The 26,453-nt window shown below is 42.9% G+C and overlaps 1 protein-coding gene across 1 annotated transcript in view; it reads left to right on the forward strand.

The window, feature by feature from the left end:
- TBXAS1 (thromboxane A synthase 1) overlaps window positions 1-26,453 on the forward strand; it is a 252,009-nt gene that overhangs the window by 98,979 nt on the left and 126,577 nt on the right. The window contains exon 5 of the mRNA XM_009649239.2: window positions 19,510-19,606. Coding sequence (XP_009647534.1) covers window positions 19,510-19,606 — 97 coding nt within the window. The remainder of the gene's footprint in view (window positions 1-19,509; window positions 19,607-26,453) is intronic.

The following is a 26,453-nucleotide window of genomic DNA, read 5'->3' on the forward strand; positions in this document are numbered from 1 at the left end:
AAAGACAGATGTGAATGGAGCTCCAGTTCCATAGAAAGAGTATATATATATATATATTTTTTGCAGTGGGTTACTTCAGCACGTTTTTAAGTAATACACAGAAAGCAAATTAAAATAGGACAGGTGATTTTTCTTAAGGTGTCTATGGGATTACTCAGTGTCTGATCTGTGGGTGGAACCAAGATCAAGCCTGGTCACTTAAATGATTGGGTGGTTTAAAGGATTAGGGTAGATCATGGAGCCAGTCACTAACTTGAAATGTGTCCAGGGTGAATTGTGATTGTAACCTATGCTGGCAGCTGACAGCTTTTCAGAAGTCTATGCAGCCAGAGTTGGTTCTGTCTTAACGCTTGACTTCTCCTCTCCCCCAAAAATGTCACTGCAGATGGCACTAGTTAGCGTTTCTGCAGATGAGTCCATAATCACACAGTTGCAGGCGAGAAACGGGCTTTTCTTGCTGCTGCTTCTGGCCTCTGCATCAGGGCTGAGGCGCCCTGGGTAGTTACTGTGGAGGTCTGGGACTTTCCTCTTTTGTGGACAGAAGAGGGGGATGTGTCTCTGGGATTTGGGTATCTGGAACTTTTCTCAGTCTTATCCTTCCTTCTGCCCTCCTCAAACACCTCAGGGCAAAGCTAAGGTGGGTAGGGGCAGGATCTCCTCCTGCAGGGGATGGCTGATGTCTTCATCATCAGCAGTTAATTTACCTGAAGAAACAGTGTCCTTATTGCCATTTTAATTTCGCAAACTTTTTTTTAACCTCTCTGTTTCTAGCCTGATTCTGCTTTACGTGGAAAGAGTAATCCCAGGGCAGGTGTTCTCATCTTTGTCTCTGAAGGCTCATGTAAAGAAACAATTTAGTTTTATGAAACAATCTTACCCTGTTTGACTTCCTCTTTTGCACTTGGGGTTTAATGGACTTACTACCTCTCCTGTGGTCCTTCCTTTATTTTGATATTTTAAACAATTTACTTTTCATATTGCAGCTAGAGAAAATCATACCTGGGCAAGGATAGGGGGAAGGGAAAGGAAGGAAAACAGGCTTCCTATTTCTGACCTGTAGCTCTTCATAATAATGTAGCTCATCAGTGACCTGGACGAGGGGACAGAGTGTACCATCAGCAAGTTCGCTGATGACACAAAACTGGGAGGAGTGGCTGATACGCCGGAAGGCTGCGCTGCCATTCAGCGGGACCTGGACAGGCTGGAGAGTTGGGCGGAGAGGAACCTGATGAAGTTCAACAAGGGCAAGTGCCGAGTGCTGCACCTGGGGAGGTCAAACCCCATGCACCAGTACAGGCTGGGGGCTGACCTGCTGGAAAGCAGCTCTGCCGAGAGGGACCTGGGAGTCCTGGTGGACGACAAGCTGACCATGAGCCAGCAATGTGCCCTTGTTGCCAAGATGAAAGGCTGAGAGAGTTGGGCTTGTTCAGCCTGAAGAAGAGAAGACTGAGAGGGGACCTTATCAACACATACAAATATCTTAAGGGCGGAAGTCACGAGGATGGAAGCAGTCTGTTTGCAGTGGTGTCCAGCGACAGGACTAGGGGCAACGGGTGCAAGCTGAAACATAAGAGGTTTCAGTTGAATATGAGGAAAAACTTCTTTACTCTAAGGGTGACAGAGCACTGGAACAGGCTGCCCAGGGAGGTTGTGGAGTCTCGTTCTCTGGAGATATTCAAAGCCTGCCTGGACAAAGTTCTGTGTAGAATGCTCTAGGAGAGCCTGCTTTAGCAGGGGGGTTGGACTAGATGATCTCCCAAGGTCCCTTCCAACCCTTGCTATTCTGTGATTCTGTGATAATCTCTGTTTCACATTTAACCTGATAAATATTTTTGGTAGCCTCACTTGCTTGGATTTTTGTTTTCTTAAAGAGCGATAAACTTTTTTTGGCCAGAGTCAAGTCTTTCATATTCCATCAAGATTTATTTTTTTTTCTCACTGTGTTTCCTCATTTATGTGTTGTGGTAAGGCCCTTTGACTCTGTAGGATTGTTGATCAGCCCCAGAATTGCTATTGTGAATTAGTTATCTCTTTTCCTTTAAATACCTGTGGACTCTGGATACAGTACAGCAGAACCCTTACACAGGTGCCTAACTGTGAGCACATGAGTAATCCCGTTAAAGTCAATGTTATTACTCAACATGCTTCAGGTTAGGCAGAAGTTTATCTACCTTGCTGAATCAGGCCCATAAAAGAAACAATCGCATTTGTGCCTGAAAAATATTTTTACTGCTGTTGGTACACATAAACACCTAGGTTTATTGTAGCTGAAAGAAGTTAATGGGGAGAAAAATATTTCTTCCCACTCCCCACCCTCTCTTTTGACAGCACTTTGCATGTAAACAATTCTATTGCTCCCCTGTGTAATGTGCTAGCCCTTCTCTCTGAAATGGAAAAGATTATCTCAAAAATTGACGGAACAATAGGAGAACATTAACATTCTTAAATTAAACTTTCAGACCCTTTTTTTTTTTTTAACACTTTCAGAATTTTTTAATAGTAACCTATTTTTTAAAAGTTGATTTTAAAAAAGAACTGAAACCCAATAATATTCCTGGCAGAAATGTAGCATCACAGTACAGTGTTACATCTCCATCTGACTCCCCACACTTAACCATAATTAGGTATTGGTTATAGTTCTTTCCAATGGTTAAATCAAGCTGCTGGAACAAGTCCTGTGAGTTACTTATGGGTATATCATCACCAGTTTCTCCTCTTCTCTCTAGAGCTAATTGGTCTTAAAAACATAGCCTTTTATGGGACTGATGCCTAAAGATTTACCCAAAAGGTGGCATACCACACTGTTTTGAGAATTGGATTCTAGTGTTGTTGTTACATTTGCAATAGTTTTTGTGGGCTGCCTGATCATTATAGAGTTTTTTACATTTTGCGTATGGAGACCTGTGGGATGCAGTTTATAGGAAGAATTTATGGTAAATTAGTTGCCTAGTTCAATTCTGGTGTGTTTCAAATTTACTTAGGTCTCTGGAACGTTGCAAATTGATGCTTCATGTACTAGTAATGTTGAAGGTATTCATTAATGAGCTCTTCTTAGCCATGGAGAAATCTTATGTGTGGACTGTGACCTCCCATGAGAGCCACGCAACTTGAGCTTGTCTACTCTGTAATGGTTGTAGATTTCTTCCTGTAGCCTCTTTCTGTCCTGGTCAGGTCCAGGGGCACTTGTGTTCTAGGTATTCACAGACAGAGACTCAAAGGCTGACTGAAATGTGACAGTCACAGCCCTCAGCACAGGCAAAGCCATTTGGATGGAAACTTTTGATGCAAGTGGTGAACTCTTCTGCATGCAAAGCTCGTCGTCTCTTCTCTGAGGCTCCAGCTGTTGCCCTGGGGTGGCTGAGCTGCAGGCATGTGCTCACTGCTGTGCTTTTTCCAAGTTTCTTTCCTCCATCCATGACTGCTCCATGACTCTACTGCAGCTGTTCAAGCCAACAGAAGTCAAAGACCTGATGTAATCTTTTACACCTCTGGAAAGAGAGTGTGAAATCCAACCAAATGAGACAGACAACGTTTTATATGCTCTTGGCAAGGCAGCAAAGGACAGTGCCTGTCACCTGCAGCACGTTCCTGAGGCTCGTTTCTGTACTCATGGTGTGTGCAGGCCGCTGTGGTCGTAGCTTCAGTGAATCAGTGTTTGCGTAGAGGGAAACCCCCTGGTCGGTATGGCTCTGCTGAGACAGCATTGGCCGGATGCGGAAAGGGTCTGTGAGATTGGCCAAAGCTGTGTCAGCTCCTAAGATTGATGAGGGAAGCAGAGAGCAGGGCCTTGTCCCTTCTCTTAGCATTTGAGGAACCTGATTAAATCTTGGTCTGCTGCTGCCTGTGCCGGTAGCAGCTTTGGCTAGGAGGTGTTTGCTCCCAGGGAGGTGTTTCTTCATTCCCCTCTTTCCTTGCATGTTGGGTAGTGCAGCACTTAGCTGTTAAAACATATTCCTTGTGAGCTCCAGGTTAAGATTATTTGAAAACTGAAGTTCTTTTTGAAAACATGCTGCCTCAGGAGCATTTTACACCTAATATACAGCATGGGTGATCTTTGATCTGTACTGCCTGCTTCTTAGCTAATTAATGCTTAAAATCGTCGTTTTAAAGGGCTTGGGATGGAACTGTTAAACAGCTTGCCTCTCCTTCTCATGTAACACCATCATGATCAGCACCTGCATACCAGACTGTGTCATCCTAATTCAAGGCAGGGGGAGGAAATATTCGGAGTGAACCCCATAGTTATAAAAACTAGTTTCCTAGAGTTAATGTCACCCTGATCTACCCTCTTCACCATCTACCAGAGCCTGTATTTGTTAATCTTAACTGGCTGTAAAGTCTACCTTGTAATTTTTTCCACCTTTCCACCATTTGGGAAGAAGCAGGGTGAGGGCTTTTAAAAGACTGAAAAATCTGAGGCATTATTTCAGTATACCAGTCCTACTAGAAAGTCTGGGAAAACAGCAGTATTGTAGATTTTGCTGTGCATATTAAATGCTTTCATTAGAATTTCCTACAGCACCCAGAAGTATTGCTGCAAACCTGAAGTGGATACATACAATATGTAATGTTCAGTAGCTATTAATGGTCTCTGGCATCACCCACTATGTATCTGATTATGAACTGGTGTTCCCAGTGCCATGCACGGTAATTTTTAAATAAAGTTCCTGAATCATTTCCCCCCACTCTACACAGAGGGAGGAAAATGCATCATCCCTCCCAATGTGTGTGCATGCGTCCTTCCCTTTCTTGGCAGCCTTTGAAGCAGATCAACTTTAAACTAACACTGCAACTCAGGAGCTCCTCCTGCCCTCCTTCGTTGCCCAGTGCTTCACAGGAGAACCGGTTACTGCCTCTGCAGGGGACTCCCTACTGCCAGTTTACCCTTCTTTGGAGCAGCCCAAAGAAATCCAAAAGCAGCTTGTGACTGCTTTCTCATGGGCCATGAGAAGCATCATGCAAAATGGATTTCCCTTCCCACATATTCTTCACAGGGGGCTGGAGAAGAAGGATGTAGAGAAGAAACTGCAAATGAGCGGCCCGATGCATGTCCCCATTCTCTGTGAGCCCCAGCACAGGCTGGAACATCCATGGCTCTGTCCCCTCCTCATGCCCACCTGCCAGGAGCTCCAGGATGCAGATGCTGGTTAGACCCTCTCTCCCCGTGCTGGAGAGTCCTTAGACATGACCTCGTGGGGCCTCTGCCCCTTAGAACACCAAAGCGTTGCACAGGAACAGATTGGGGATGTCTCTTCTTTAGTTTCTTAGAAATAGTTGCATTTTCCTCTTTGAGGATGACCACATTTTGCCAGGTATCTACGGAGGCACTTCCCATGAATTGCTGTCTGTTGTCCTGCGATGGTGCCACCACTTTGTTGGCTCTGGGGTTTGTTCTGTTTTCACTTTTTACTTTTACAACCTTGTCTTATGGACTTTGTATTCATGATTCTTGCTATATTTTTTCCTCCTAAATATTTGTTCTGGCTTTGTTTTCTTTCTCTTACTTCTCTCCGTCCTCTTTAGCCCTATGCTATCTTTCCTCTATGCTCTAATTTTTATTCCTCCCTGTTTTTCTTATCCTTGTGGAGCTGAAAACAGTAACATGACCTGAGAATTTTTACATCATTCCAAGGTTTTTATGTACTTCCATAAATCTCTTCATTACTTTTTTATTGTTTTGTCATATATAGGTTTTAGTTTTTCCTCTACCTTATTAATCTGGGGATCAATTTTAGTCTAGTATGTTTTATTAGTAGTAAGGGGAACAAAATATCTCCTTTTTCTTTGTTGGTTTGGCACCATCTTCAAATTACCCTTTTTCTCTGTTCCGACTACCTCTCTTTTTTCCCTGGAGAGTCTGCTTTATGTCAGACCTTCTGCTGGTAGTGAACTGGGTATGATTTCATCAGGCAATAGGCAAAAGTATACCCCACTGCAGAGGAAGAAGTTGTTTTCAGCTGTTATTCTATTTACTTTTTTTTCTAGCTTGGGGAGTGTGGAATGAACTGAGCCACCATTACCCTAGGGATTGTGAATCTTGCTTTCCTTCCATTAAATTTGGTGGCTAAACCTGAAAGCTTGTTTTGAAGGAGGATTTATTTTAGTCGTACTGATAAAATTGTATTGGTATAATTAAACAGCTATAGTAATGTCAAAAAACTTCCCTTGCACAGACACAGCAGTTCTGGAGTGACACAAACTGCATCAGGGAAAAAACTGACCATCTCCCCCAGCAATTATTGTATCTACAGGGGTGTGCTCCCATAGGAGTTTTTTCTAGTCTAACTTTATTAAGATTCAAATCACATCTTGTCCCAGAATCTCCTCTCTCCCCCCTGTAAACAAGCCTGAAAATAGTGGTCTGGACCTTCAAGCTGTTGTTTACTTCAGTCTAGCTCCATTAAAGACATAAAGCCATGACTATTTGAGGATCTTGACCCAATATTTTTAGGTCTCTCTCATGTTATATAACTTCGATTTTTGGATGATGGTGCCTATTGAATAAAATTAGGTTTTGTACAGCAGATTTTAAGACCTATCCAGACGTCTTAAAGTAGTTTACAGAAAAAGGAGTGAGTTGGGAGCAATGTTCTGACTCTGTAAGGGCTAGCAGTAGACATTTTATCACTCAGCAATAATGCAAGCTTTTCTGTCAATGTTGGAATCTATTTTATTGAAAAAGGATCTTGGCAAGGACACTGGGAATTGCTGCAGAGTCTTTCAAAGTGACATTATGAGAGGATCTTGGATCTTTGGGACCTTTTATTGCATGGAACATCTTATGAAATAGTCTGTGTGAAGGGCCAAAGAAAAACATTATCAAAGCAGCCTAACAATTTTATATGTCCACTGGATGTCCATTTGGCCCAGTAGGAAATAAGCTGTGCATGGGGCAGGAGATAGAGAAAGTAGGTCTATGAGTGCAGCACAGAGGCAAATGTTAAAATAGGTCAGATGGTAACGTAATGTCACATGGAAAGGCATTAGCCATTAAATATGAAATTATTTTTTATTAAAATAATCTAAATTCTGATTTTTGAGGCAGAGAAGTGTATTGCAAAACAGGAAGATTAGTACTTGAGGTACCTAAACTTATTCTTACTACAGACCCAACTTTTCTCCTGCATCAGTGGCATTTTATTTGCTTTTGCCCAGTAACTAACACAATTGGATTTTCATCAACAGTGAAAAGCAGAGTCAAGCATTATTTTCCTCATGTTCATTTTCTTGGCAAAATATTTAAACAAATACAGTTTGTAAGCCTTCAAGGAGAGCCTGATACCCCTTTGATGCGCCACCATGTTTCTACATACTCAAAGGAATGCTCTAGGTGTTGTGTTCAGCCTATTTCCCCATCCCGTGCCTCTTTTGAGCTTGCCATTTGGAATATTGCATTTCTGCAGGCAGCTGTTGACACGATTTGCTCTGGCTGGCACCCCCAAAATCTGTAGGCTGTCCCTGCCTACCGCCTCCTGCCGGAGGAGTCAAAGCAGCGGATTGCGCTGAGGTCAGAGGACAAGCAGATGTTGCCAGCAGCACTAAAACTGCCAGGCAGGCAGCCTTGCGTACTTAACTGTAAGGTCTCAGCTGGATTAAAAAGGCTCCAGGTGAGGACAGCGTGATCAATAATTACAAACATTAGAAGTGGTGCCTTCTCTTGCTTTCTTTCCTACCTTTTTGCCCTTCCTTCTTTGCCTACAGGACACGAAGCATCTGAATCCCCCAGATGATTGCTCATGCATTTACATTTTCATTTGCTTGCTTTATAGCAAGATTGTTCCAGCTTTTGGGAGGGGCAGCTATCAAAGACGTACAGGCACTGCCATTGTGTTTTATTGTTCCAGTCCATTTTTCCCTGTGAATGCAGGTGGGAGTTTTTCAATGGGTTGGTTTTGTGTTTTTGCTTTCTCTTTATTCTAAGCATTTATAACCCTTTTATTGTCAGTCTTCAATCATTTTTGATAGATCAATATATTTACTTCAGTGATGGTTCATCCTACAGTTGTGCTTGTATTTTTTTTTTTTTTTTTTTTTTTTTTTTTTTGCTTTGTTTATAGGGGTTATGAATAGATTTGTTGGGTTATATCTCTGTTATACCTCTGTTGTCGTGTGAGGATCAATTCACTTGATCTTGCCCCAATGCCTGTATATTTAGAAGGAATATGAAACGTTTGCATTGGTCTGCTTTCAAATCTACTTGTTTCTTCTTTTTTTGTAAGTAAACTTTGAGCAATTAAAAATGCAGTTTTTGCTTCAGAAATATTCTCAGATGTCCTAAGTATGACTGCTGGTGTTTTATATATGCTGAATTGTTTGGAGGGAAGAGCTCTAGAAAACCGCTCCAGCAGACTCCCGAGATCCAGAGGGCTTGGGGAGTAACACAGCAAAGCGATGTGGACATTTACTCGGACAACTCAGAAATGAGGCAGGTCCATGGGAGTTCTGAGGTCTTTAGCCAAGCAGCTGTGATCGAGCCAAAGAGGAGAAATTCTTGAGTCTACACCTTACTCATGTCCCTGGGCAGCCAAGTGCAGGCCTGGGACAGCTGTTTAATGCAGCTGTGAAGAGAGCTCAAACGTGTGCAATGCGCACATGGGAGCCGGGTGCCAGCGTCGGTGTGATACGCTGCACCCTGGCTGGCCATCAGAAGGAGGAGGTGGGTGAACAGGGCCTGATGCCCCATGGTGAAAGGATATGTCTGTGGAAGGGGAGAAGGCTAAATGTACTCTTCCATCCTCAGGGATTTGGGTTGTTTCAGGATACGGTGATATATATGCCATTTGTTATACAATTGGCCCCTTCTCTCCCACCCAAAAAAGGGAGCAGGCAGAAGCAGCATGTTTGTTACAACTGATAATACGTACAATGTGGTAAATGGAAAATAGGTCAACTAGGCATTGCTCTTACTAATATTGCTGTTTGAAACGCAATCTGTGACTTATGACTGTGCATTAAGTATTGGGAAAAATCCCTGAACGTGCATGGATTTCAGCGAGGTTTAATAATTTAAACCAGGTGAGCATATTAGCTGTTTGTAGGATGTTATTCCCATAGCTGCCTTACCAGAGCTGTACATATCCTGTTTTTCAGTACGTCCATTTTTAGGCTGAAATAATTTGCCACGTTATGAAAGTCGTGACTCAACTACTTCTCAGCAGCCTGTTGTCCATTTGTAACAGCAGATTTTCCTGGAAGTTATTACTTCGGAGTGCCATTGGCAGCTGTACACATCACTCCTGCTCCTCTTGTCCTTTGTGGCGCAGATTTGCCCGTTATTGTTAGCAAGGATGTTACCGCTGATACACAAGCTATCAGGTTTTTCCATTCTTTTCTTTCTTTTCTATCTCTGTTGAATTGCAGTTTCCTTTGTCTTCTCTGTGGTGCACTGAAAGAGGTTAGGAAATTTAGCATGGTTATTTTTAATGGGTTTTTAAAGTCCAGCAAGACACAGATTGAATTGATTCGGGAAAATTTCCTGGAGCTGCAGCGGGTTGTTTTTTTTTTACTATTAAAAGTATTTTTATCATTGCAATTTTTCTGTAAGAAAATACATCTATTTTTTTCCTTCTAGTCCTATAACAAAGCTCTGCTTTCTAATGTTTCCACATGGTCAGGTATTAGCCATTTCCCTAGATAATTTAGTTTGGTCATGTGTACGGCTAGCATTTTTATTGTAAAGAATTCTGCTAGTGGTTTCATGATAAATGCATAAAGCATTGGGAAATGACTTTTATTGGGCTTAGTGTGCATTTAATAATGCATTAACAAAATTAAATGATTTTGTGTGTATGCGTTTAGATCTTAAGAATGTATAGAAAAAGTACACACTACCGTAGGTATATAAGGATTTTTAAAAAATGGATCTTCCCTGTGTGCATTTTGTATGCTGTAGCATAAAAAAAGGACGTTCCCAGGAGCTCAGTAGGTGCTTACTATCCTTTTTTCCTTTGTTTCAACATATTTTTTTTTTTTAAGGCAGATCGGGAAAGAAAAGCAAGTCCCCATGACTGTCCCCCTCGTGGCCAGTCTGGCAAACTTTTACTTGCCTGAGTAAGGCTGTCCAGGGTTGGCTGGGATTATTTGTTTGATACATTGTCTTTATTGCATGCAAACCAGATGAATGGGTTGCCCATTGCTTCCCACTCATGAAACCCTGCTTTCATTTGCTTAAGCTTCATGTATCTTCAGGCCGGTAGCCATGACCAAGTCAAAGTGTCTTGTTTCTTATTCAACAAAATGGTGTATGCATGTGTAGTTACACAAATCTGGCTTACTCATTTCATCATGTTATAGTTATGATGCAAAAAAAAAATATATATATTGAGTCCTATCTATTATTGAGGAATTAAAATATTCTAATATTAAGAGAGTATTGTTTCAGAAATGCATGCATGTACATTAAATAGAGCAGAGGAATAAAAAGGGATGGTGTGCAATATATTGTAACTCCCTCATTGATTTAAGATCAAAATGCCAGTAAGAAGGAGTAGACTGAAAGAAAATTATGTATATGTTTATTTCAAACACATGCAAAAATAAAATATTGTATGGTCCGCCACTGCCGATCATATTTACAGGAGGCAGATGAGCTGTCTTGCCTATGAAGAAATCAAAGATAAAGTGCAGAATTAAAATAAACAGAAACAGCCTCTGTTCTGAATGCCTCTTTTGAAGATATGTATGAGGACACAACTTTTCAGCAGATAGAGATACTCAGTGTTTTCTGAAAGCCTTTTTTTTTTTTTTTTTTCCTTCAGGGCTAAAATGCTAACCAAAACTGGAGATGTGAAAAACTCTAGTCACACTTGAGTTCTGGCCATGATAAGTAAAGCATATATGAGGCAAAGGGTGCAGAAATGCAGACTTATGGATGGCTTTTCTTTGTACCCTGATGTTAGGTCTCGGGGAGGAAAAATAATACAAACCTCAATTTTATCATGGTCAGAAATGCTTTATGAGAGGCAGAAATCGGATGGCACAGGTTTTGTTTTAGTCATCTTGAAGTGTGTTTGCTTATGTGAAGTTTAGTGATGGGCGTGTACCTAGCAAGTTTATTACACTTGCGGTTTTATTATAGTCAACCTGTTTTATAGCTTGCTGTATCTTGCGATGTCGTACTATCACAAATTATATTTAAATCCTTTGACCTCCTTCCTGTTTCGTTTTCTCCGTATGGTCGTACATATGCTCTCCTCTTTTTGTCCCCTGTCCCCAGATTTTCCTTGGAGCCTGTACCATGACACACTTGTGCTCTCTTGCTTTCTGGGACACTGATGATGCCCCCCAAGTTCATGGTCACCCGTTGGGAGGGGTCCCCCCTGCTTTGCTAGAAAGCAGCCCTGCGCTGCACGCCTCTCTTCTACATGTTCTCTCAGCCATATTATTTGATGTAGTATCACAGTCATATCCCTCATCTTCTTCAAGTGCGCCGCTCTGTCTCCATTTATCTCGTACGAAATGGCTGTAGCCCTGCCAGGGTAATACTGCCTGTTGTTTCCCAGAAATTGCTTACCTGCCTGTCAAGGGAAGCTGCTTAGAGCTCCTGACTAGAAATCAGGATAAGCACCCAGCAGAACCCTCTCCTTCCCTTATGTGCAAAAAAACAAAAAAAAAAACAACAAAAAAAAAAACAAAAAAAAAAAAAAAAAAAAAAAAAAAAGGAGAAAAAGCTGCCCTTGTTTAGCCCAAGTAACATTGTCTGCTTATCCTCCTCAGCCATCTTGTAGCCTTTTTTTATTTTCACTGCACTGATAAAAATAGGTAGGACTGTTGAATATAAATAATAGACTCTCACAAATCCATACAAATGAACACTGTGTAGATGGTAGCAAGCAAAGTTTGGAGACACAGAAAGTTTGCTATCTCCCAGAAGTAGCCTTCCCTAGAAATAGTAATCCAGTGTTCTGGAAATAGTAACCTGATGGTTTTTCTCCCAAGGTATAGCAAAGGGGTACATTGGTAGTGAATGAGGTGCAAAGAGCCCGAGATGAGGCCGCTCTCACGCCACCTCTCGCAAACCCGCAGAAAGGCTGGGCACAGAAATATGCTGAAACCCACAGGAAACGTCTGCTGCGCCATCACATGAGGTCAGTCAGGCATTCTGGGCTTTAACGAGTGCAGACAAAACAAGCTTTGGTGAAAATGTCACAGTCTAAACATGGGTAACAAAACACAGACTAATACAGTCCAAGCTTGGTGGGAACCGCCATGGGAAAAGATTTAGAAACCTTCTTCTGGTGATCTTGGTGGGGTGAAGAGCTTTCAGTGTCACCCAGGAGCAATAGCCCCGCACACCCAGGCAGGAGGAGCGACTGGGTTCTTATTAATGTCACAGTACTTCTCATTTCCAGTAGCATCCTATGAAAGCAGTACCCTATTTACAGCTTTCATTTCGCATTAATGAAGTGGAATACTGATGTAGCTAATCAGTGCTAGCGGTATGACGCAAGCGCATGGAGCAGTGGTGGTGGTGGCAATCATCTTAGCCCAGTTGCCAGGATAAAAATAACCCTGCCAGCCCTGGGAAGCGGCAGCTCCCCAGCTGTGGAGGAGCACAGTCCAGGACCCCGGGGCTCCATGCTGCTCTGGTGTCCGGCATCTCCCGCAGCTCACCTGGAGCAAGAAAAGAAACGATTCTGTTATCCCTGTCCATCCCTGTTGCTGCTTCTCTTCCCAACCCCTGAACGTGGGCATGAGTTTTCGTACTTGCACTTGGATCCGGACTCGGGATTTCCTCAGAAAACCAAATGGACATATATTGCCAAATATGCTTGTATAATTCAGACCTGGTTTTTTTTTTGTTTTGGTTTTTTTTTTTCTCTTCATGGCACTTTGCGAGCTTAATTTAATCCTTGTCATTCCTTATATGTGGGTAAATGTCATCTACTTCATTTCATGAATGAATTAACACAGCCATGCAGAGTCTGCGTCTCCCGCGCTGCTCACTTGGAAGGGGGAAGGGATTAGTAAATGCGTGCAACACCCTCAAGTTGCTAAACCCCAGCCGGGGTTAGAGATGCCCAGAAATAGAGCTCGTTTGCACCCTGGTGTGAGGTACCCAAAAGACTCTACCAGCTCTGTGCCTTGCAATGGTCCCCATCAGCCCTCCTGCTCCTTACTGTCAACCCTAAATGCACTGCAAGGCTCTCACTGCACCTGACGAGGGAGGAGCTCCTTTAAAAATAGCTGTTCTTTTGGCGGTGGGGAGAGTATAAATAATCCCGGAACTTTCTTCCTTTTTCTGATACTTCCCTAGACATACCAGAAAGCAGAGGTCTTTTGGCAAGGTGCAGGTTTGAGATAGCACAGAGGTTCTTGGTAGGGAGAAGATAGCATTTTTAATCCCGGGCATGCAGACAAAGGGGTGGGTGCAGAGCGGCGCAGAAAGTGTGCGCAAGTGCCAGGGCATCTTGTTATATGGTATTTTTAATACAGTCAGGAACTAAATTAATAGTTCCATGTGCTTATTTTAAAGCTTTCATGACATGAAAAGAAGCATAGTTCGTCGTAAAAGGAAATAAGGAACACTTATTCTTAAATAGAAACCACTGTGGCCATGTCGTCTATCATGTGAATTTGCACAAGGTGTTGGATTAGTCTCCGGCTGGGGCGTGCGTGCGTCTGCGTGTGTTGGCAGAGCTGCGCTTTGAAACTTTTCGCAGAGCCCCGCAGTGCTACCGGGGCTTCGTTTTCATGTGCCGTAACTTCACCTATTTCTAGGGTGTTGTGGGGTTTTTGTTTCTTTTTTGTTTTCCTTATGTGGTAATGCGCGTTTCTTGGTTCTCTCAATCTGGAGGTACTCAGCTTGTCAGTGCTTTATAAAAATAGCCCAGGAAGGCACCCTGCCAGCTGGGAGTCACGGCCCAGGGCGCAGGAGAAGTGGCATGGGAGTTGGCTCCCAGCAGACCTCTCTCCACCTGACGAAAGCCAGCGTGGGATTTCCAGGTGTACGTGGCAGCTGAGGAGCTCAAGTCCCACAGGGAGTCAAAAAAAAAAGAATAGGTGATTGCTGGCAGTTCCTGGCTCCTCTCTACCTGCCTGTGCCCCAGTCCCTCGTCTGGAAAATGGAGGAGGTTGTTTGCTTTCTTCACTGTTTGTTGCTCCAGGTTATTTAAACTTTAGGCTCTACGGGCCTAGAATAAGCCTCCTACTTATGTATAACTCCTGCCAAATTAGGGCCTGGGGACCTTGGAGGCCTCTAGCTGCTAATACAACACACACGCTAACAGGGCTCACGGTACGTTACGTATTGCTTAGCCCTACAGAGCCTGAATTTCCTGCAAGAGCTGGAAGGGGACAGTGCTCGTGACAAATCAATTTGCTGACCTCTGAAATAATCAAGTAAGCAACACCAGGTTTGGGTCCTATTTTAAACAAGCAGGCGCTACTTGGTTTTTTGCGTTTCTCTGCCTGCAGTGAATGGGTGTCTCTAAACAAAAGAGGCAGAGTGATCAAGGAACTTTTTTTTAAAGATATGTCTACTAAGAAAATTAGCCTTTTCCCCTGTATTTCTCTGTCTTTGCATACCTCTCCTTTTTTTCCTGTTTTTTTTTTTCTTTTTTTGTTCTTTGTTCTTTGCTCTTCCCTGAGGAAGAAAGGGATAATAAAATTTTCTGTTTTCATTTAGCTTTCCAGATGATCTTTGTGTACTTTACCAGACTGCAGCATAGAAAACAAAGCCTTGTTTATTGCCTAACAGCATATATGTGTTTTATGATTAATGTGATGTGTTTGTAATACACGGGACTGATAATAGATAGGGAGATCAAAGTCTTCTGTGAATTGACAGCAGCACTATAAACAAGGTGAAAGGTTTGCAGGTGTTTCCCACACGGGTGTTACACAAAAACATATGGCCCTTCGCCATGATGCACTGCGTGCGCGCTCCATCTATTCCTGCGCAGCGAGGCAACGTCGCTGTGAGCTTTGCTCAGAGAGCATGTCCGTGGCTTAGGGCCTGGGGGATGCTATTGGCAGCAGATGACCGTGCGGCAAGACCAGAGAGACCTTGGGGGCACAGAAAGGATAACACTAAATTGGTCCTTCAAGTTAAAAGTAGCTGATTGATCCGCTACATTGCCTGAGAACAGAAATCTGCATTCATGGTGGGGGTGGCGTCTCTGGCGAACATTGGAAAGGGAGGTGGTGGTCTTGGGTGGTGGAGGAGGGATGGGGCAGTCCAGCCTGACTCTCGTCTCACTGTTCCTACCTCAGCTCATGGCTGGGCTGCCACTCATCTCTTGGGCGTCTCTTTTCTCCATGGGGTAACTTCTGTGGCTGTGGCCATGGCAGGTACTAGGGTGTGGGTTGGGACACCTGGGCCACATGTCTGCAGGAAGCAATGGGGGGGGGACGGACACACATGACACACATGCAAAAGAGAAGTCATTGCTGCTTGTTCTTGCCAATAAAAGACATATTTACTAAATGACTAAATATCTGCCAAGAGGACCACAACATGCTGGGTGAAAATGAGGGAGAAGTCTCTGTCCCTTTCAGTAATTGCCCTAAGAGTGATGCTTGTCCGCTCTTATGAACCAGACTGCTGCAGTTGAGTGTGTCAGGTGTTTGTAGCCTCTTAAGTTGCTAAAATACTCTGAATGCAGATTGGCTTCTTTTATTCAATATACTATAACATAACCACCCCCTTGACCTGCAGGCCCTTTGGTAAACACACTGGAGGGCAGCCTTCCTTTTCGGTAACTTGGTATAAATCCATGCCCTCCATCAAATGCTTCTGAAAAACTTTTTTGCCTGGCCCTCCTGGGGACGGTGCAACACACGGCTGCCCAATTCTGCACCAGCAGCCCACGGGGGCAACGGCTCGTTGTCCACCCTTTCATTTGCTGGAGGAAGCTAACGCTGTCCTCAGGCTGTTGATCTACTGGTCTTCCCTGTCTCATTTTCCAACAGAGCTAAGGCTGCTCGTCTAAAAATGTGGATTTTTTTCTCTATTTTAGCGGGCTGCAGTTTAAACTGAAATTTAGTAGAAATTGCCCTAATGGCACAATTTTAATAACCGGGGGCTCATCCACTCTTGAAAATTACACTCATGCATGGGCCATGAAATTTATTTTTACTGGTATGGCAGTGTTACAACAGATTCCCACGTGGACAGAGTTGCATTGCTTGGAGGATGCCGTACTATATTCACACCTTGTTTCTATGCAGGAATGAGCTAGGTAGTCACAAGCATTTGTATTACATTCTGAATGCCCTACATGAAATTATAAAGGATTGGGTCAAGCAGTGCAGTGGTACTGTCTCGCTACAGTTACAGGTAGGACTTCTGTGTGTGGACGAGCCCTGTAAAAAGATTAACCTACAGAAAGTTAATAAAAAGTGCTGTCCTAAATTATTCATGAATCCATTTGTAATGCACTTGCCGGGAGGCTTTTGTTTTTCTCAAACTCTTATTTATTAAAATCTGACAAGAATATCGGGTTTTGTTCAATAATAAATCTAAGTCTATGTGAGGCTGGTGATATCCTCATGTAGTAATACAGAATCAAAATGAAGTTACATGGCAGGGGTGAATATGTTATTTACTTGGGAAGAATAGATTATTGTTCAGGAGGATTTTATCTTTTACTTGGCATTTTGGAACAAGTAAAAAAAAAAAAACCAAGCTCTTGTTGGGAGATATCCTCTCGGTTTGTGACTGAGGCTTTGATCCTGCAAAGGATTTTAAATATGCTAAAACTTAGTTAAGTATGTGGCTTTATATGTTCTGGACCTGTGTTTGCTAAAAGAAATAGCTCAGATGATCTTGTTTCACACTTAGCTGTTCTTGTCCTTTTTCCTTAACTTCAGGGGAAGATCACAGAAGTCATGCTCCTAGCCTGTGGATTTTGACTTCCAAAGCATGTCCATACACACCCTCTTCTTGTTGTGTACTAGAAAAACTTAGCAAGTTTATATACAGAAAGTAGGAGAAAGGAAGAAAGCCAGGGAGAGAGCTTTCACTGTCTGGGGTACAATAAAAGATGATAGTCAGTGTGTGCTATACAGCAGTCATTCCGTAAAAGCAGGCAGAACTTTGCTTAAAAAGCAATTTAAGATATTTTTTCAGTGTTTTTAGTTCATTAATTTTAGGCGATTTTTTTTCCCCTTCTCTTTCTCATTCTCTGCCCTTATTTATAACTGGATAAGGAAAGGAAAACCAGCTGCCTATAGATAGAAAGTTAGAGAAGAATAAATAAAAAAGAAAGAGCTTAGTTGTAGAAGCAGAACTGGGAGTTCGTGTGCCTGGTCTGAGTTGGAGGATGATGAATAGATTTGTTCACATAAACTTAGCTTGTGAGTCACTGTCTCATAAAGGCATTTGAGTAGGAGATGCTCCTGTCCCAAATTTTAGTCCTGGCTGCTTTCAAGCCCAAAGTGCACAGTGACATAAGGGCTCTGACTGCAAGTGTTGTCCTCTTATTCCAGTGGACCAGGGCTGGAGCTCTGCAACTTCCCAGCTTGAAAGAAACCAGAAGTGTTTGTCTCTCTCTCACACACACACACACACGTGCTTTGCATGATGTATCATGTGGTGTCTCTTGGTGGTCAGAGTTAAGCTGTTTGGGTAGACGTAATCAGCTTCTGATTCAGATTTGGAATCAGGTGTTAGGGATTTGGTCCCTATGAAAAGCTGTGTCATGGAGGACCATGAGTCACTAACCATTAAATGAGACAAGGAGCTTGATAAACTTGGAGGGGGGAAGAGAAAAGCAAGGTGTGAGCGTGAGAGGTCAGTATTCATGGCTGATCATCCCGGATAGGTTTGGGGTGGCACACATCTTCGCCTTGGGAGCTTGCTTTGCCTCTCTAATGCCAGAGAAATTGTACAAAGTACATGTGTAAGGGGCATGTAGGGCATTATCCTCTTTTGCCAAAGACTGTGATCAAAGCACTCTTTAAAATGAGGCCTCAGCTCTTTCTTATGCATCTATTAGGATTCTGAAGAAAAGTTTGACCATTAACAGATGCTACTTTGCTGTGGTTTAGAAAACTGGGAGAGGTGAAAAAGGTTTATTTTAATAGAATGTACAACCTGTATCTAAGGTTCAAGTGGAGCCTGTGGGTTGGATTTGGGAAATAACAGTTCCCTCTTGAAACCCACCAGAGAAGAAAAGATCTCTTCCTTCCTGAAGAAAATTATTTTCTTGTTCTTCTCTGCCATTTCTTTTGTTATGAGTTGTGGTGGTACGGGGGTCAAGGTGGACTGTGAAACTCTGCTTTGGAATCAAGATATTTATCTGACTTGTTTGCCCCCGGTGAAATCAGTGCTGCTGCAGCTTCATTGCCATGGGAACCTCCAGTTACTAAATTTAATTCAGCCCAGGGTTTGCTTGTCTGTTCTGTTGCTGCAACGTAGACAGGTGATAAGCAATATATTGATACTAAGCTATATCATACCAAAATGATTAGGCATCCATATTACCACGGTACTGCAGCATCTGTGGTATTGCTCTTGTGTTCTGTTCTGAGCTGCCTGGCCCTCCTGTGCCTGCCTCCAGCCTCCTCTTCCTCTCTCCTGGCAGAGCAATGGCAGTGCCGCCTTCATAGTCTTTGTGGTCCAGCAATTGGCAAATGTAGGGACTGCAGGCAACCCCTGCTTGCTGGTGGTACCTCCTTCCTCCCGCCGCAGAGCAGCCGAGCATGGAGCACCCATGGGCCTTGGGGGGAATGCTGCTGGAGAAGGGAGCTCTGCACCCCTAGGAGCTGTGGGGTTAGGGTGGGTCCCAGTACTTCTGTGACATCCACAATGGTGTGACCAAGGACAGACCCTGGCTCCAAAGGTCAGATTAAACTGGAAGCATGAGATAGAGGGTGTACGAGCAGAGGATGAGAGACCCCTATCACCCAGACTTCTAAAGTTTTATTAATTTCTTTAGATTTGGTAGAATTTTTTTTCTTTTTTTTTCCCCCTTATTGGCATTCTGTAAGGTTCAGATGTATCCATTAGATGGTCATGTTCACGGTAGTGCAGAGCCTGGGGTCTGAGATGCACTCGGTTCCAGTGCTAGTGGAAGTGGTGGAAGTGTGCCTTTACTGTAGCTGTGCTGAGGCGACTCGCTGTAGACAGGGATTTGCCATGGAAAGACATTTCATGTGGCTAACTGCAGGATAATCGATTTTGTAGAGTTTTCATGATTATTTGGCGTGTTGGTTACTAATGTTTTGCCCCTCTGTAGTTTGATTTAGTGATACTGCATCACTTTGTACAGAATTCACAGTGAGTGTAGAGTGTGTAAACCTGTATGTTAAAATGTTGGCTGAGTATTGATTAATCAGTAAAAGGTTTTAAGCCGTTTCCTCTAAATTCCAGGACCATGCATCTTAGTATTTGAGAAGGATGGGGAAAGATACTGATTTAGCCATGGGAATATATGTTCTGTGATACTTGTTTGTGGCAAGTGTTTTCAAGGCAACAGAGGTATTTTAAAGAAGGTGATGGTTCTCTGGTTGACATTATCTGCTAAAATGGCTCTCTACTTTCTTTCTTTCTTTCTTTCTTTCTAGGTACTACATTGGTCGCCAGGTGTTTGTGGTGGTCTCCACACCAGACATGATCAAGCAAATCTTAGTGACTGACTTCAGTAACTTCACCAACAGAACTGTAAGTAGATGGAAAGGTTGGCTTTTGTGGACGGAGGTGGTGGTACTGTTAATTTGAGCTCAGACCAAAAGTGACTGCAAGGGAGCTGGAAATAGAGAGGGGGCAAAAGTGCAACACGGCTCAGCAAAACTTGGAGGTATATAAACTCACTATATACATTTCAAAGACTCCTCTTACCAGGATGCTCCGAGGATGAAAGAGAATGGCCTTAGAAGAGATACAGTGCCCTTGTGGCTGAGGCCCCAGGTGGATGCTGAGGGTGGAAAGGCTTTCAGTATCCAGTTTTGCCACCGACCTCCTGTGCAATCCTGAGAAAATCACTTCCTAGCTCTCCTCCTTGTTCTCAATCTGTAACATGGGGCCAGTGCTGTTTGCTTTCTCCCACCCATGGTCTGTTTTGGTTTTTTAGACTTTCTAAGGCAGGAGCAGGCTGCTTGGGACAGGGACATGCCTCCTGCAGCTAACATGGGTTGTTTTGTCATGCTTACTGCTCTGAAAACAACAAATAGCAAAGAATGAATTTGGGGTTAGCAAGGACTTATACATACGCTGTTGGTTACTTATTTTACTTATCTATATACACATCTAGATTAAAAAACTCTGGTTAGTACTGGTTAGAACAAATAATGAGGGGGGAATGACCAGAGGATAGTAAAGATTTCCAGCGGTTCCTCAGCATTTTACAAGGAAATACTGTCACGGTGACCGCACGCTGCCTTGGCGCCATCCGGTCCCTGCTTCCTCCTGGCCCCTTTGTATGCTCAAACCTGCTCACATAAACTCACGTGTATTCAGGAGTGTTGTTTGTGCCCTCAGGGAAAATTTCATCTCCCATCAGCTGTCTGCCTCCCCTGCCCCTCTGATCTCTCTGCAACCAGACAGTCTGTTTGCAGACTGCTTGTCTCCTTTGCTTGCTTCTTTTGGTACATGAGGTTCATCTTGTGAGTACCTGTATCTTATTAAATAACCACTTGTTCCAGTCGCGCTCTGTTCTGCCTGTAACTCACATTGGAATGGAAGAATCCCAGTGTGCAAGCTTCTTAGGCTGAACTTGTTGTGTGTGGCAAAGGTCTTTTCCCCATTTTCTCTCTATTTGAAGGAATTTCCCACCCCTTCCCTTCTTCCACCCCCAAGAAGGAACCCCATTTCTTCCTGTCTATAACTTTCCCATGCTTTTCTCCTGGATATTGGATAGGAATAGATTGTACCCACTATTCATATCAGTAGCTGGTGCCCAAATAACACCTCCCTGAAATTAGAGAGCATTCCTTTGAGGGTACATTCAGATACTCGTTCTGTTCTTAATTTTAGTCAGCTTTGTCATTTGAATATATCTGTCTGTGCATTGTCACCCTTCTTATTTGGCAAAATATTTCTTTCTCTCCAGGCTTTTATGGTCAGAGGTTTATCTCTCTGTCTTGTGGTCTGTAACGTTTGCATTCCTCTCTCAAGTTCAGGTAGGTCAGGTCACTGTAGCCAGTCTCTCTCTTACTCTCTCCCTTTTTTTCTTCATCAGGGATCTGTTAGGTGTAGCTGTCTGTGTATGTTCCTGTCTTGCTCTTTTCACTTGACTGTCCCCTGAGCCATTTGTGGCTTTTCCTGCACACTATCCTGCTTTATGGATGAGGAACTGAGGCACAGACTGAGTGACATCCCCGCCACTAACCAGAAAGCAGATGAGAAAATTTAACTCCTAGCCCTCTCTTTAACAAAATGAACTGTTTACCCCCTGTGCACTGTTGCTATTTCTGGCTTACTTAATGCCCATGAGTCTAATACAGATGAACTTGCTTCATCTTATATGCTTTTATCTGCTTGTTCCATGGTCTTCTCACACAGCTACAATCTTTGAGCGTTGTTATTTCTCACTTTCCATTTTGTTCCCCCCAGTTCCAGCCATTGCTTTTCACTCTCTGAGGATAAGCAGCCTTCTGTTTCTGGGCCCTTCCACATCTAACCTGGGGATCTTTATCCCCTCGTGAATCTTCACACCGGAAGCTGCCTCTCCTCTTTTAGTTCACAGTCAGCTCTTTCGGTGAAGTGTTTGGCTAGCCTGTATGCTAATGATTCTATAGGAAAATAAATAATGCTGGATGGTACGTAATGAAGGCCAGTGGAATTTATTCAGAAGTGATTTTGGTTGTACGTGAATAATGGCTGAAGAGTGAGAGTGAGAAAAGCACTTTCCAAGTAATAGAATTCTTTCCTCTCATATTGACTGAATAAATGTCATTTTAAGACTTTTAATAGGCTTGCTTATATTTGTATATTTTGAAATTACTCAAAGCAAGCTCCTCTACTTTAAGTGACTGTTTCTATTTGCCAGTGGAGAATTCAAAAAGCAAAATAGATCCTGCTACCTTATTTCACCCATTTCTTCCCCAAACAACCTATAGGATTGACTTTGGAGTCAGTGCTGTTCACAAAGCTGGGCTAATATCTTTCAGTCCAGACATGGCAGGTGCTTATTATTTCAACCCAAAGCCTTTTTTTTAGCTTAAGAGCATCAGTCTTTAAGGGTAGAAGGGTGGGAAAGGGGGTGAGACCACTGGGTTTGAACAGGCCTTTTCTTTTCTTCCCCCACCTCTCCACATGCATTTCCAAAATCATGATTCGTACCTCCTCCACCAGAGGTGAAATGTGAGTTATCTGACCCAGAATGCCACCAGGAGAGATTGTTCACCACACTCTGTGTAGCAGTTGTAGCAATCATATATTAACGAAGTGTCACTAAGTTGCAGGCTGTGCAGAACTAATTCTAAAAGCTAAGTGTATTAGGGGGTAGAAAAAGTTTATATTCCATGCTTATTTTCCTGTTATTTCAATTCATGTTCATATATATATTGGAGTAAGGGACAATGGGAAATAGAACTCGGGAAGGGTTGCAAGCAGTGGCTGATGTACTTGATAGACAGAAGGGGATAAGATGATGATGCAGTGAACTCCGAGCTTTTATTAAAGCTGTCTATAATGTGATGTCATGCCATTGAGTGCTCCTAAGAAGAATGACCTTAATCTGGGATTGAACACTTGCTGGCTACTTGCTGGGAAGTCATCAGAAGACCTTTATGGAGTCAGGGGGGTTTAATCTCCTGAGAGGACTCTTTTGGAAGCATCTTGTATCCTGTCTCCACATCCAGAGAGACCTGGACCACTTGTACACTTCTCTCACATGGAACCTACCTGCTCACTCATTATATGGGCAAAGTAGATTTTGCATGTGAAGAAGCCAAACTCCTGTTCGTTTTATCCAATTATGTTTCCCTTTGATTTTATACGTTTCACATCTTCACTATTAATATCTTTTGAATACAGCTGTAAAAAGCCTTTTAGGTTCCCTTGCTCTCTTCTGTTGTTTCTGAGTTACTGATTAGTAGTTCTTGTGACAGAAGTGTATGGTGACTGCAGATCAAATCTGCATTAAGGTTCACTTCCTTTTAGAACAAGCAACCAAGTCTAGCATGCAGGGTGTTATTCCCCTGTAGGCATGGGGTGTATTTATTGTTAGCTGTATAATCACAAGAAGGCAATAATGACATTCTACTTTCCCACTTAATTTTGACTTCATTAAGGTGAGCATTGTAGCCATTTAAAACCAAAAATGTCTACTGCAATGTACCTTCATACTTGAGACATATGAAGCCTTTTCCCTATGTTTTTAATTATAGTTGAAGAAGAAAAGATGAAAATTAGCTTATAGACCTTTTGCCAAAAAATAGGGAATTGATTTTAATTTAGGTTAACCATGGAAACCTCAGCCAGCATTCTAGGCAGGGCTGTGCTGCAGTAAATGATACCTTTTTCTCACAACTGTGGTAAGTCATCTCTTGAATAGAAGTTTTCTTTTAAGAGCACTAAGACTGTTTTTAGCTGCATTACCGCCGTGTGAGTGAGATAGGTTTATGATGTTTGTTGCATTCTGCCAGGTGGAATAATGATGTATAATCTGTTTTCAGATTGTTTTAATTTCTGCATTGAAAATTTGGTTTTGAATTAGTACTTGAGAATCACTAAACTGTACTTTTAAAAATTTAAGAACAGAATGTTACGATGGAGCAATGTGAAGAGAGATGTTACATGGAATGTAATTTAAATGATTCAGAAGTTGTAGGCCAAAGTGTTCGCTAAAAATGTGGATCGGTGAGCCCAAAGGCAAAGGTAAGTGCTGGCTAGTCAGGGTTTGTCAGGCTGCTGGAGTCAGGGCTCTGCCAGGATCCACGTGGCTGTCACAAGTGGAAACTAGTAGTTGATCCAGACCAAATCCTTAAATCTGCATGCCAACCAGCTGGAGGAGGGTGACATTTTAAAATACAAAAATCTACACCAATTCCAATAGCTGTGAGAAAACACCACTGTTTTCTCTTGAGGAGCTCTGCTGCTACACTGGAAAAAGTATGGATTAACAAGCAATAAGAAGTGGTGAAAGTAAGAACCAAAAAGTAGCATGGAAGTTGATATAACATGGCAGTACAAATTCCTTGTATCCCCCTTGAAAGAAAAGACAGTTGCCTGAGCTGCTCTTCTTTTTGCTTCTGTCCATCTGTCCTTCCTCTTCCCCTCCTCCTAGTTCATCTGTGTGGGATATGATTACTCTTTTTGTGCGTAGAATTTGCCAAAGCGGTTGGCCTCATCTTTATTTTGCTAAACCTGTAAAGCTTCAGGCCTACCTGTGGCATTAAACAAATAAAATACAGCCACCAAATAGGAAGGAGCTTGTTTTCTGCATCTTGTTCAGCTGTGGGCCAGGACAGGTGCCATACCCCTGCATTGGCTCTTCTTTCTGGTCTCTTGTTAGGGGCCACAGTACTGGCAAGAAACATGGCTGTGTGTATTGCTCTGTCAAAGGTCTATCCAAATTTGATACCAGATGCCCTCCAGAGGTTCCTTCCAACCTCGGCCATCGTGTAATTCTGTGAATTTTGGGTCAGGCCCTCAGCCAGCATGAGACAGCGTACTTCCATTAACTTCAGATGACCCTACACCGACTGATAGCAATTATGCATCTCCAGAGCAGGGCTGGGATGCACAACTGGCTTCCAACAGCTCAGTGTGGTGCCTCAGGAACTGACTCTGCATGTGTGTGTGCATGTGTTCTTGGCCTTTTGCAAGGGAAGGGTCACTCGCGTGTCTCGTGCAAGATCTTACTTGATGCCTTCTGCCTTGATTTTTGGAGTACAAAGCATTGCCTGTACGCAGCAGCCCCGCTGACATGCTGTCAGTCAGGAAACCCCGGTAATTCAGTTGTGTATCCAAACCCATAGTCTGATCCAGCTTATGGGCTGGGCTCTTTCTTGAGTCCCTCTCTTGCAAATATGGTTTATTGTTTTGAAAAATAAACCCACCAACGTATTCATCTGGAGACATGTCACGCAAAAATAGTTAAGGAATGAAAAGCTGTGTACTCTTGCCAAAAGACGCATATACACGCTGTCTTGACCCTGTACCCTTGGTTGTTTGGTTTTGAAATGTTTCTTTTCTTCAAACTGCACATCCTAGGATTATTCCTGGTTGTGTCTATGCCATCGTCATCATCCTTTCATGTGAATTTCTTAGTTTATTTCCAAACTGTTGTTGCAAAGTGCGATGAACTCGGTTTGTAAACAGATGATGAGTGTGCTTTGTCAGAGGCTCACCTTTGCCTGGGCGCGTGGTTTGGAGTACTAGTGACACACGGTATGACAGTGGGTAAGTCAATATTTGGAAAATGATTCAAACAAATGAGGAAAAAAAGAGGTGAAATTATATATATAATGAGATCTTCATTTTTCCACCCTTTAAAACGACTCTTCAGTGGGATGGTTTAGTAATCAAGTGATGTTCCAGTGTGTGCTAATAATTTGGTTGTGATATTTAGTTTTAAAAACAAGCTGGGTTTTGTGGCAGCAGAGGGAAGGAATGTGCTGTAAATCTGTTAATTGCTTCAGTCTTTTTAGTTATGTTTTTTCATTTTCCCATTCCTTCATCTTGTTTCATCTTGGTTTTTGTTGGGTTCACATAGGACATGAAAGGCGACCAGTATAACGCTTCTGGAGCCAACATGTCCCAGGATTAGTTGTAACACCTGGATGTGTGCATGTGTGCATATTTGTATATATTTATGGATGCATAGAGATGCACTCGTATTGATTTGGGGTCTCTTTGTGAATTTGAGGAGATGCTGAATCTCCAGTCCTTGCTAGAGCCTTGCGGACGTCAGTCATGCCGTATCTTATTATAGAAACTTGACAAAATGTGCCTCTTTGTACCTGCTGTGGTGGTGTTTCAGTTCCTGATGCAGCAAAGCCATCATACCTGGTGGCAGGCCATGCCTTGAACATCCAGTTCTTTGTGATACAGAGCTGCGATGTTCTCTCCTCCCTCCCTCCCTGCCTTTGTAGGACAAATTCAAGCAAGTGCCGATCCTGCCACATGTACAATAAGGCTCAGTCTCATTGAGCTGAGAATATTCAGTGCTTCCAGAAATCATTCTGTGCCTTATGAGGATAAGTGAAAAGGTGTCCAAGCAATGAATTTATTAAGATTTACTTTTTTGCCTAGCAGTTTTCTACAGCTGCTAGATCATAGTTGGTTTGAAATCTTGGCTGGTTCAGTGTCATTATAGAAAGGGAATTATGGTAGCAGGGAATGCATTTGGCTGTATAGCACTTAACTGTTTAATATTAATTTGTTTGACTGTGTATTTGTGGGTGCTGTTGTACAGCCATGTGAGCGCAGATGCCTTTCCAGTGCCAGTCCCTGCCGGGGAGCTGAGCAAGGGCTCTTATCCTTGTTTTGACCGGATGGTCCACACTGGGCTGTGCCAGAGCAGGAGCTCCTAGGCTCAACAACCATAACAAAGTATCTGCTT

The sequence above is a fragment of the Egretta garzetta genome, unplaced genomic scaffold (genome assembly GCF_000687185.1).
Source record: "Egretta garzetta isolate BGI_Z169 unplaced genomic scaffold, ASM68718v1 scaffold321, whole genome shotgun sequence".
Lineage (NCBI taxonomy): Eukaryota > Metazoa > Chordata > Aves > Pelecaniformes > Ardeidae > Egretta > Egretta garzetta.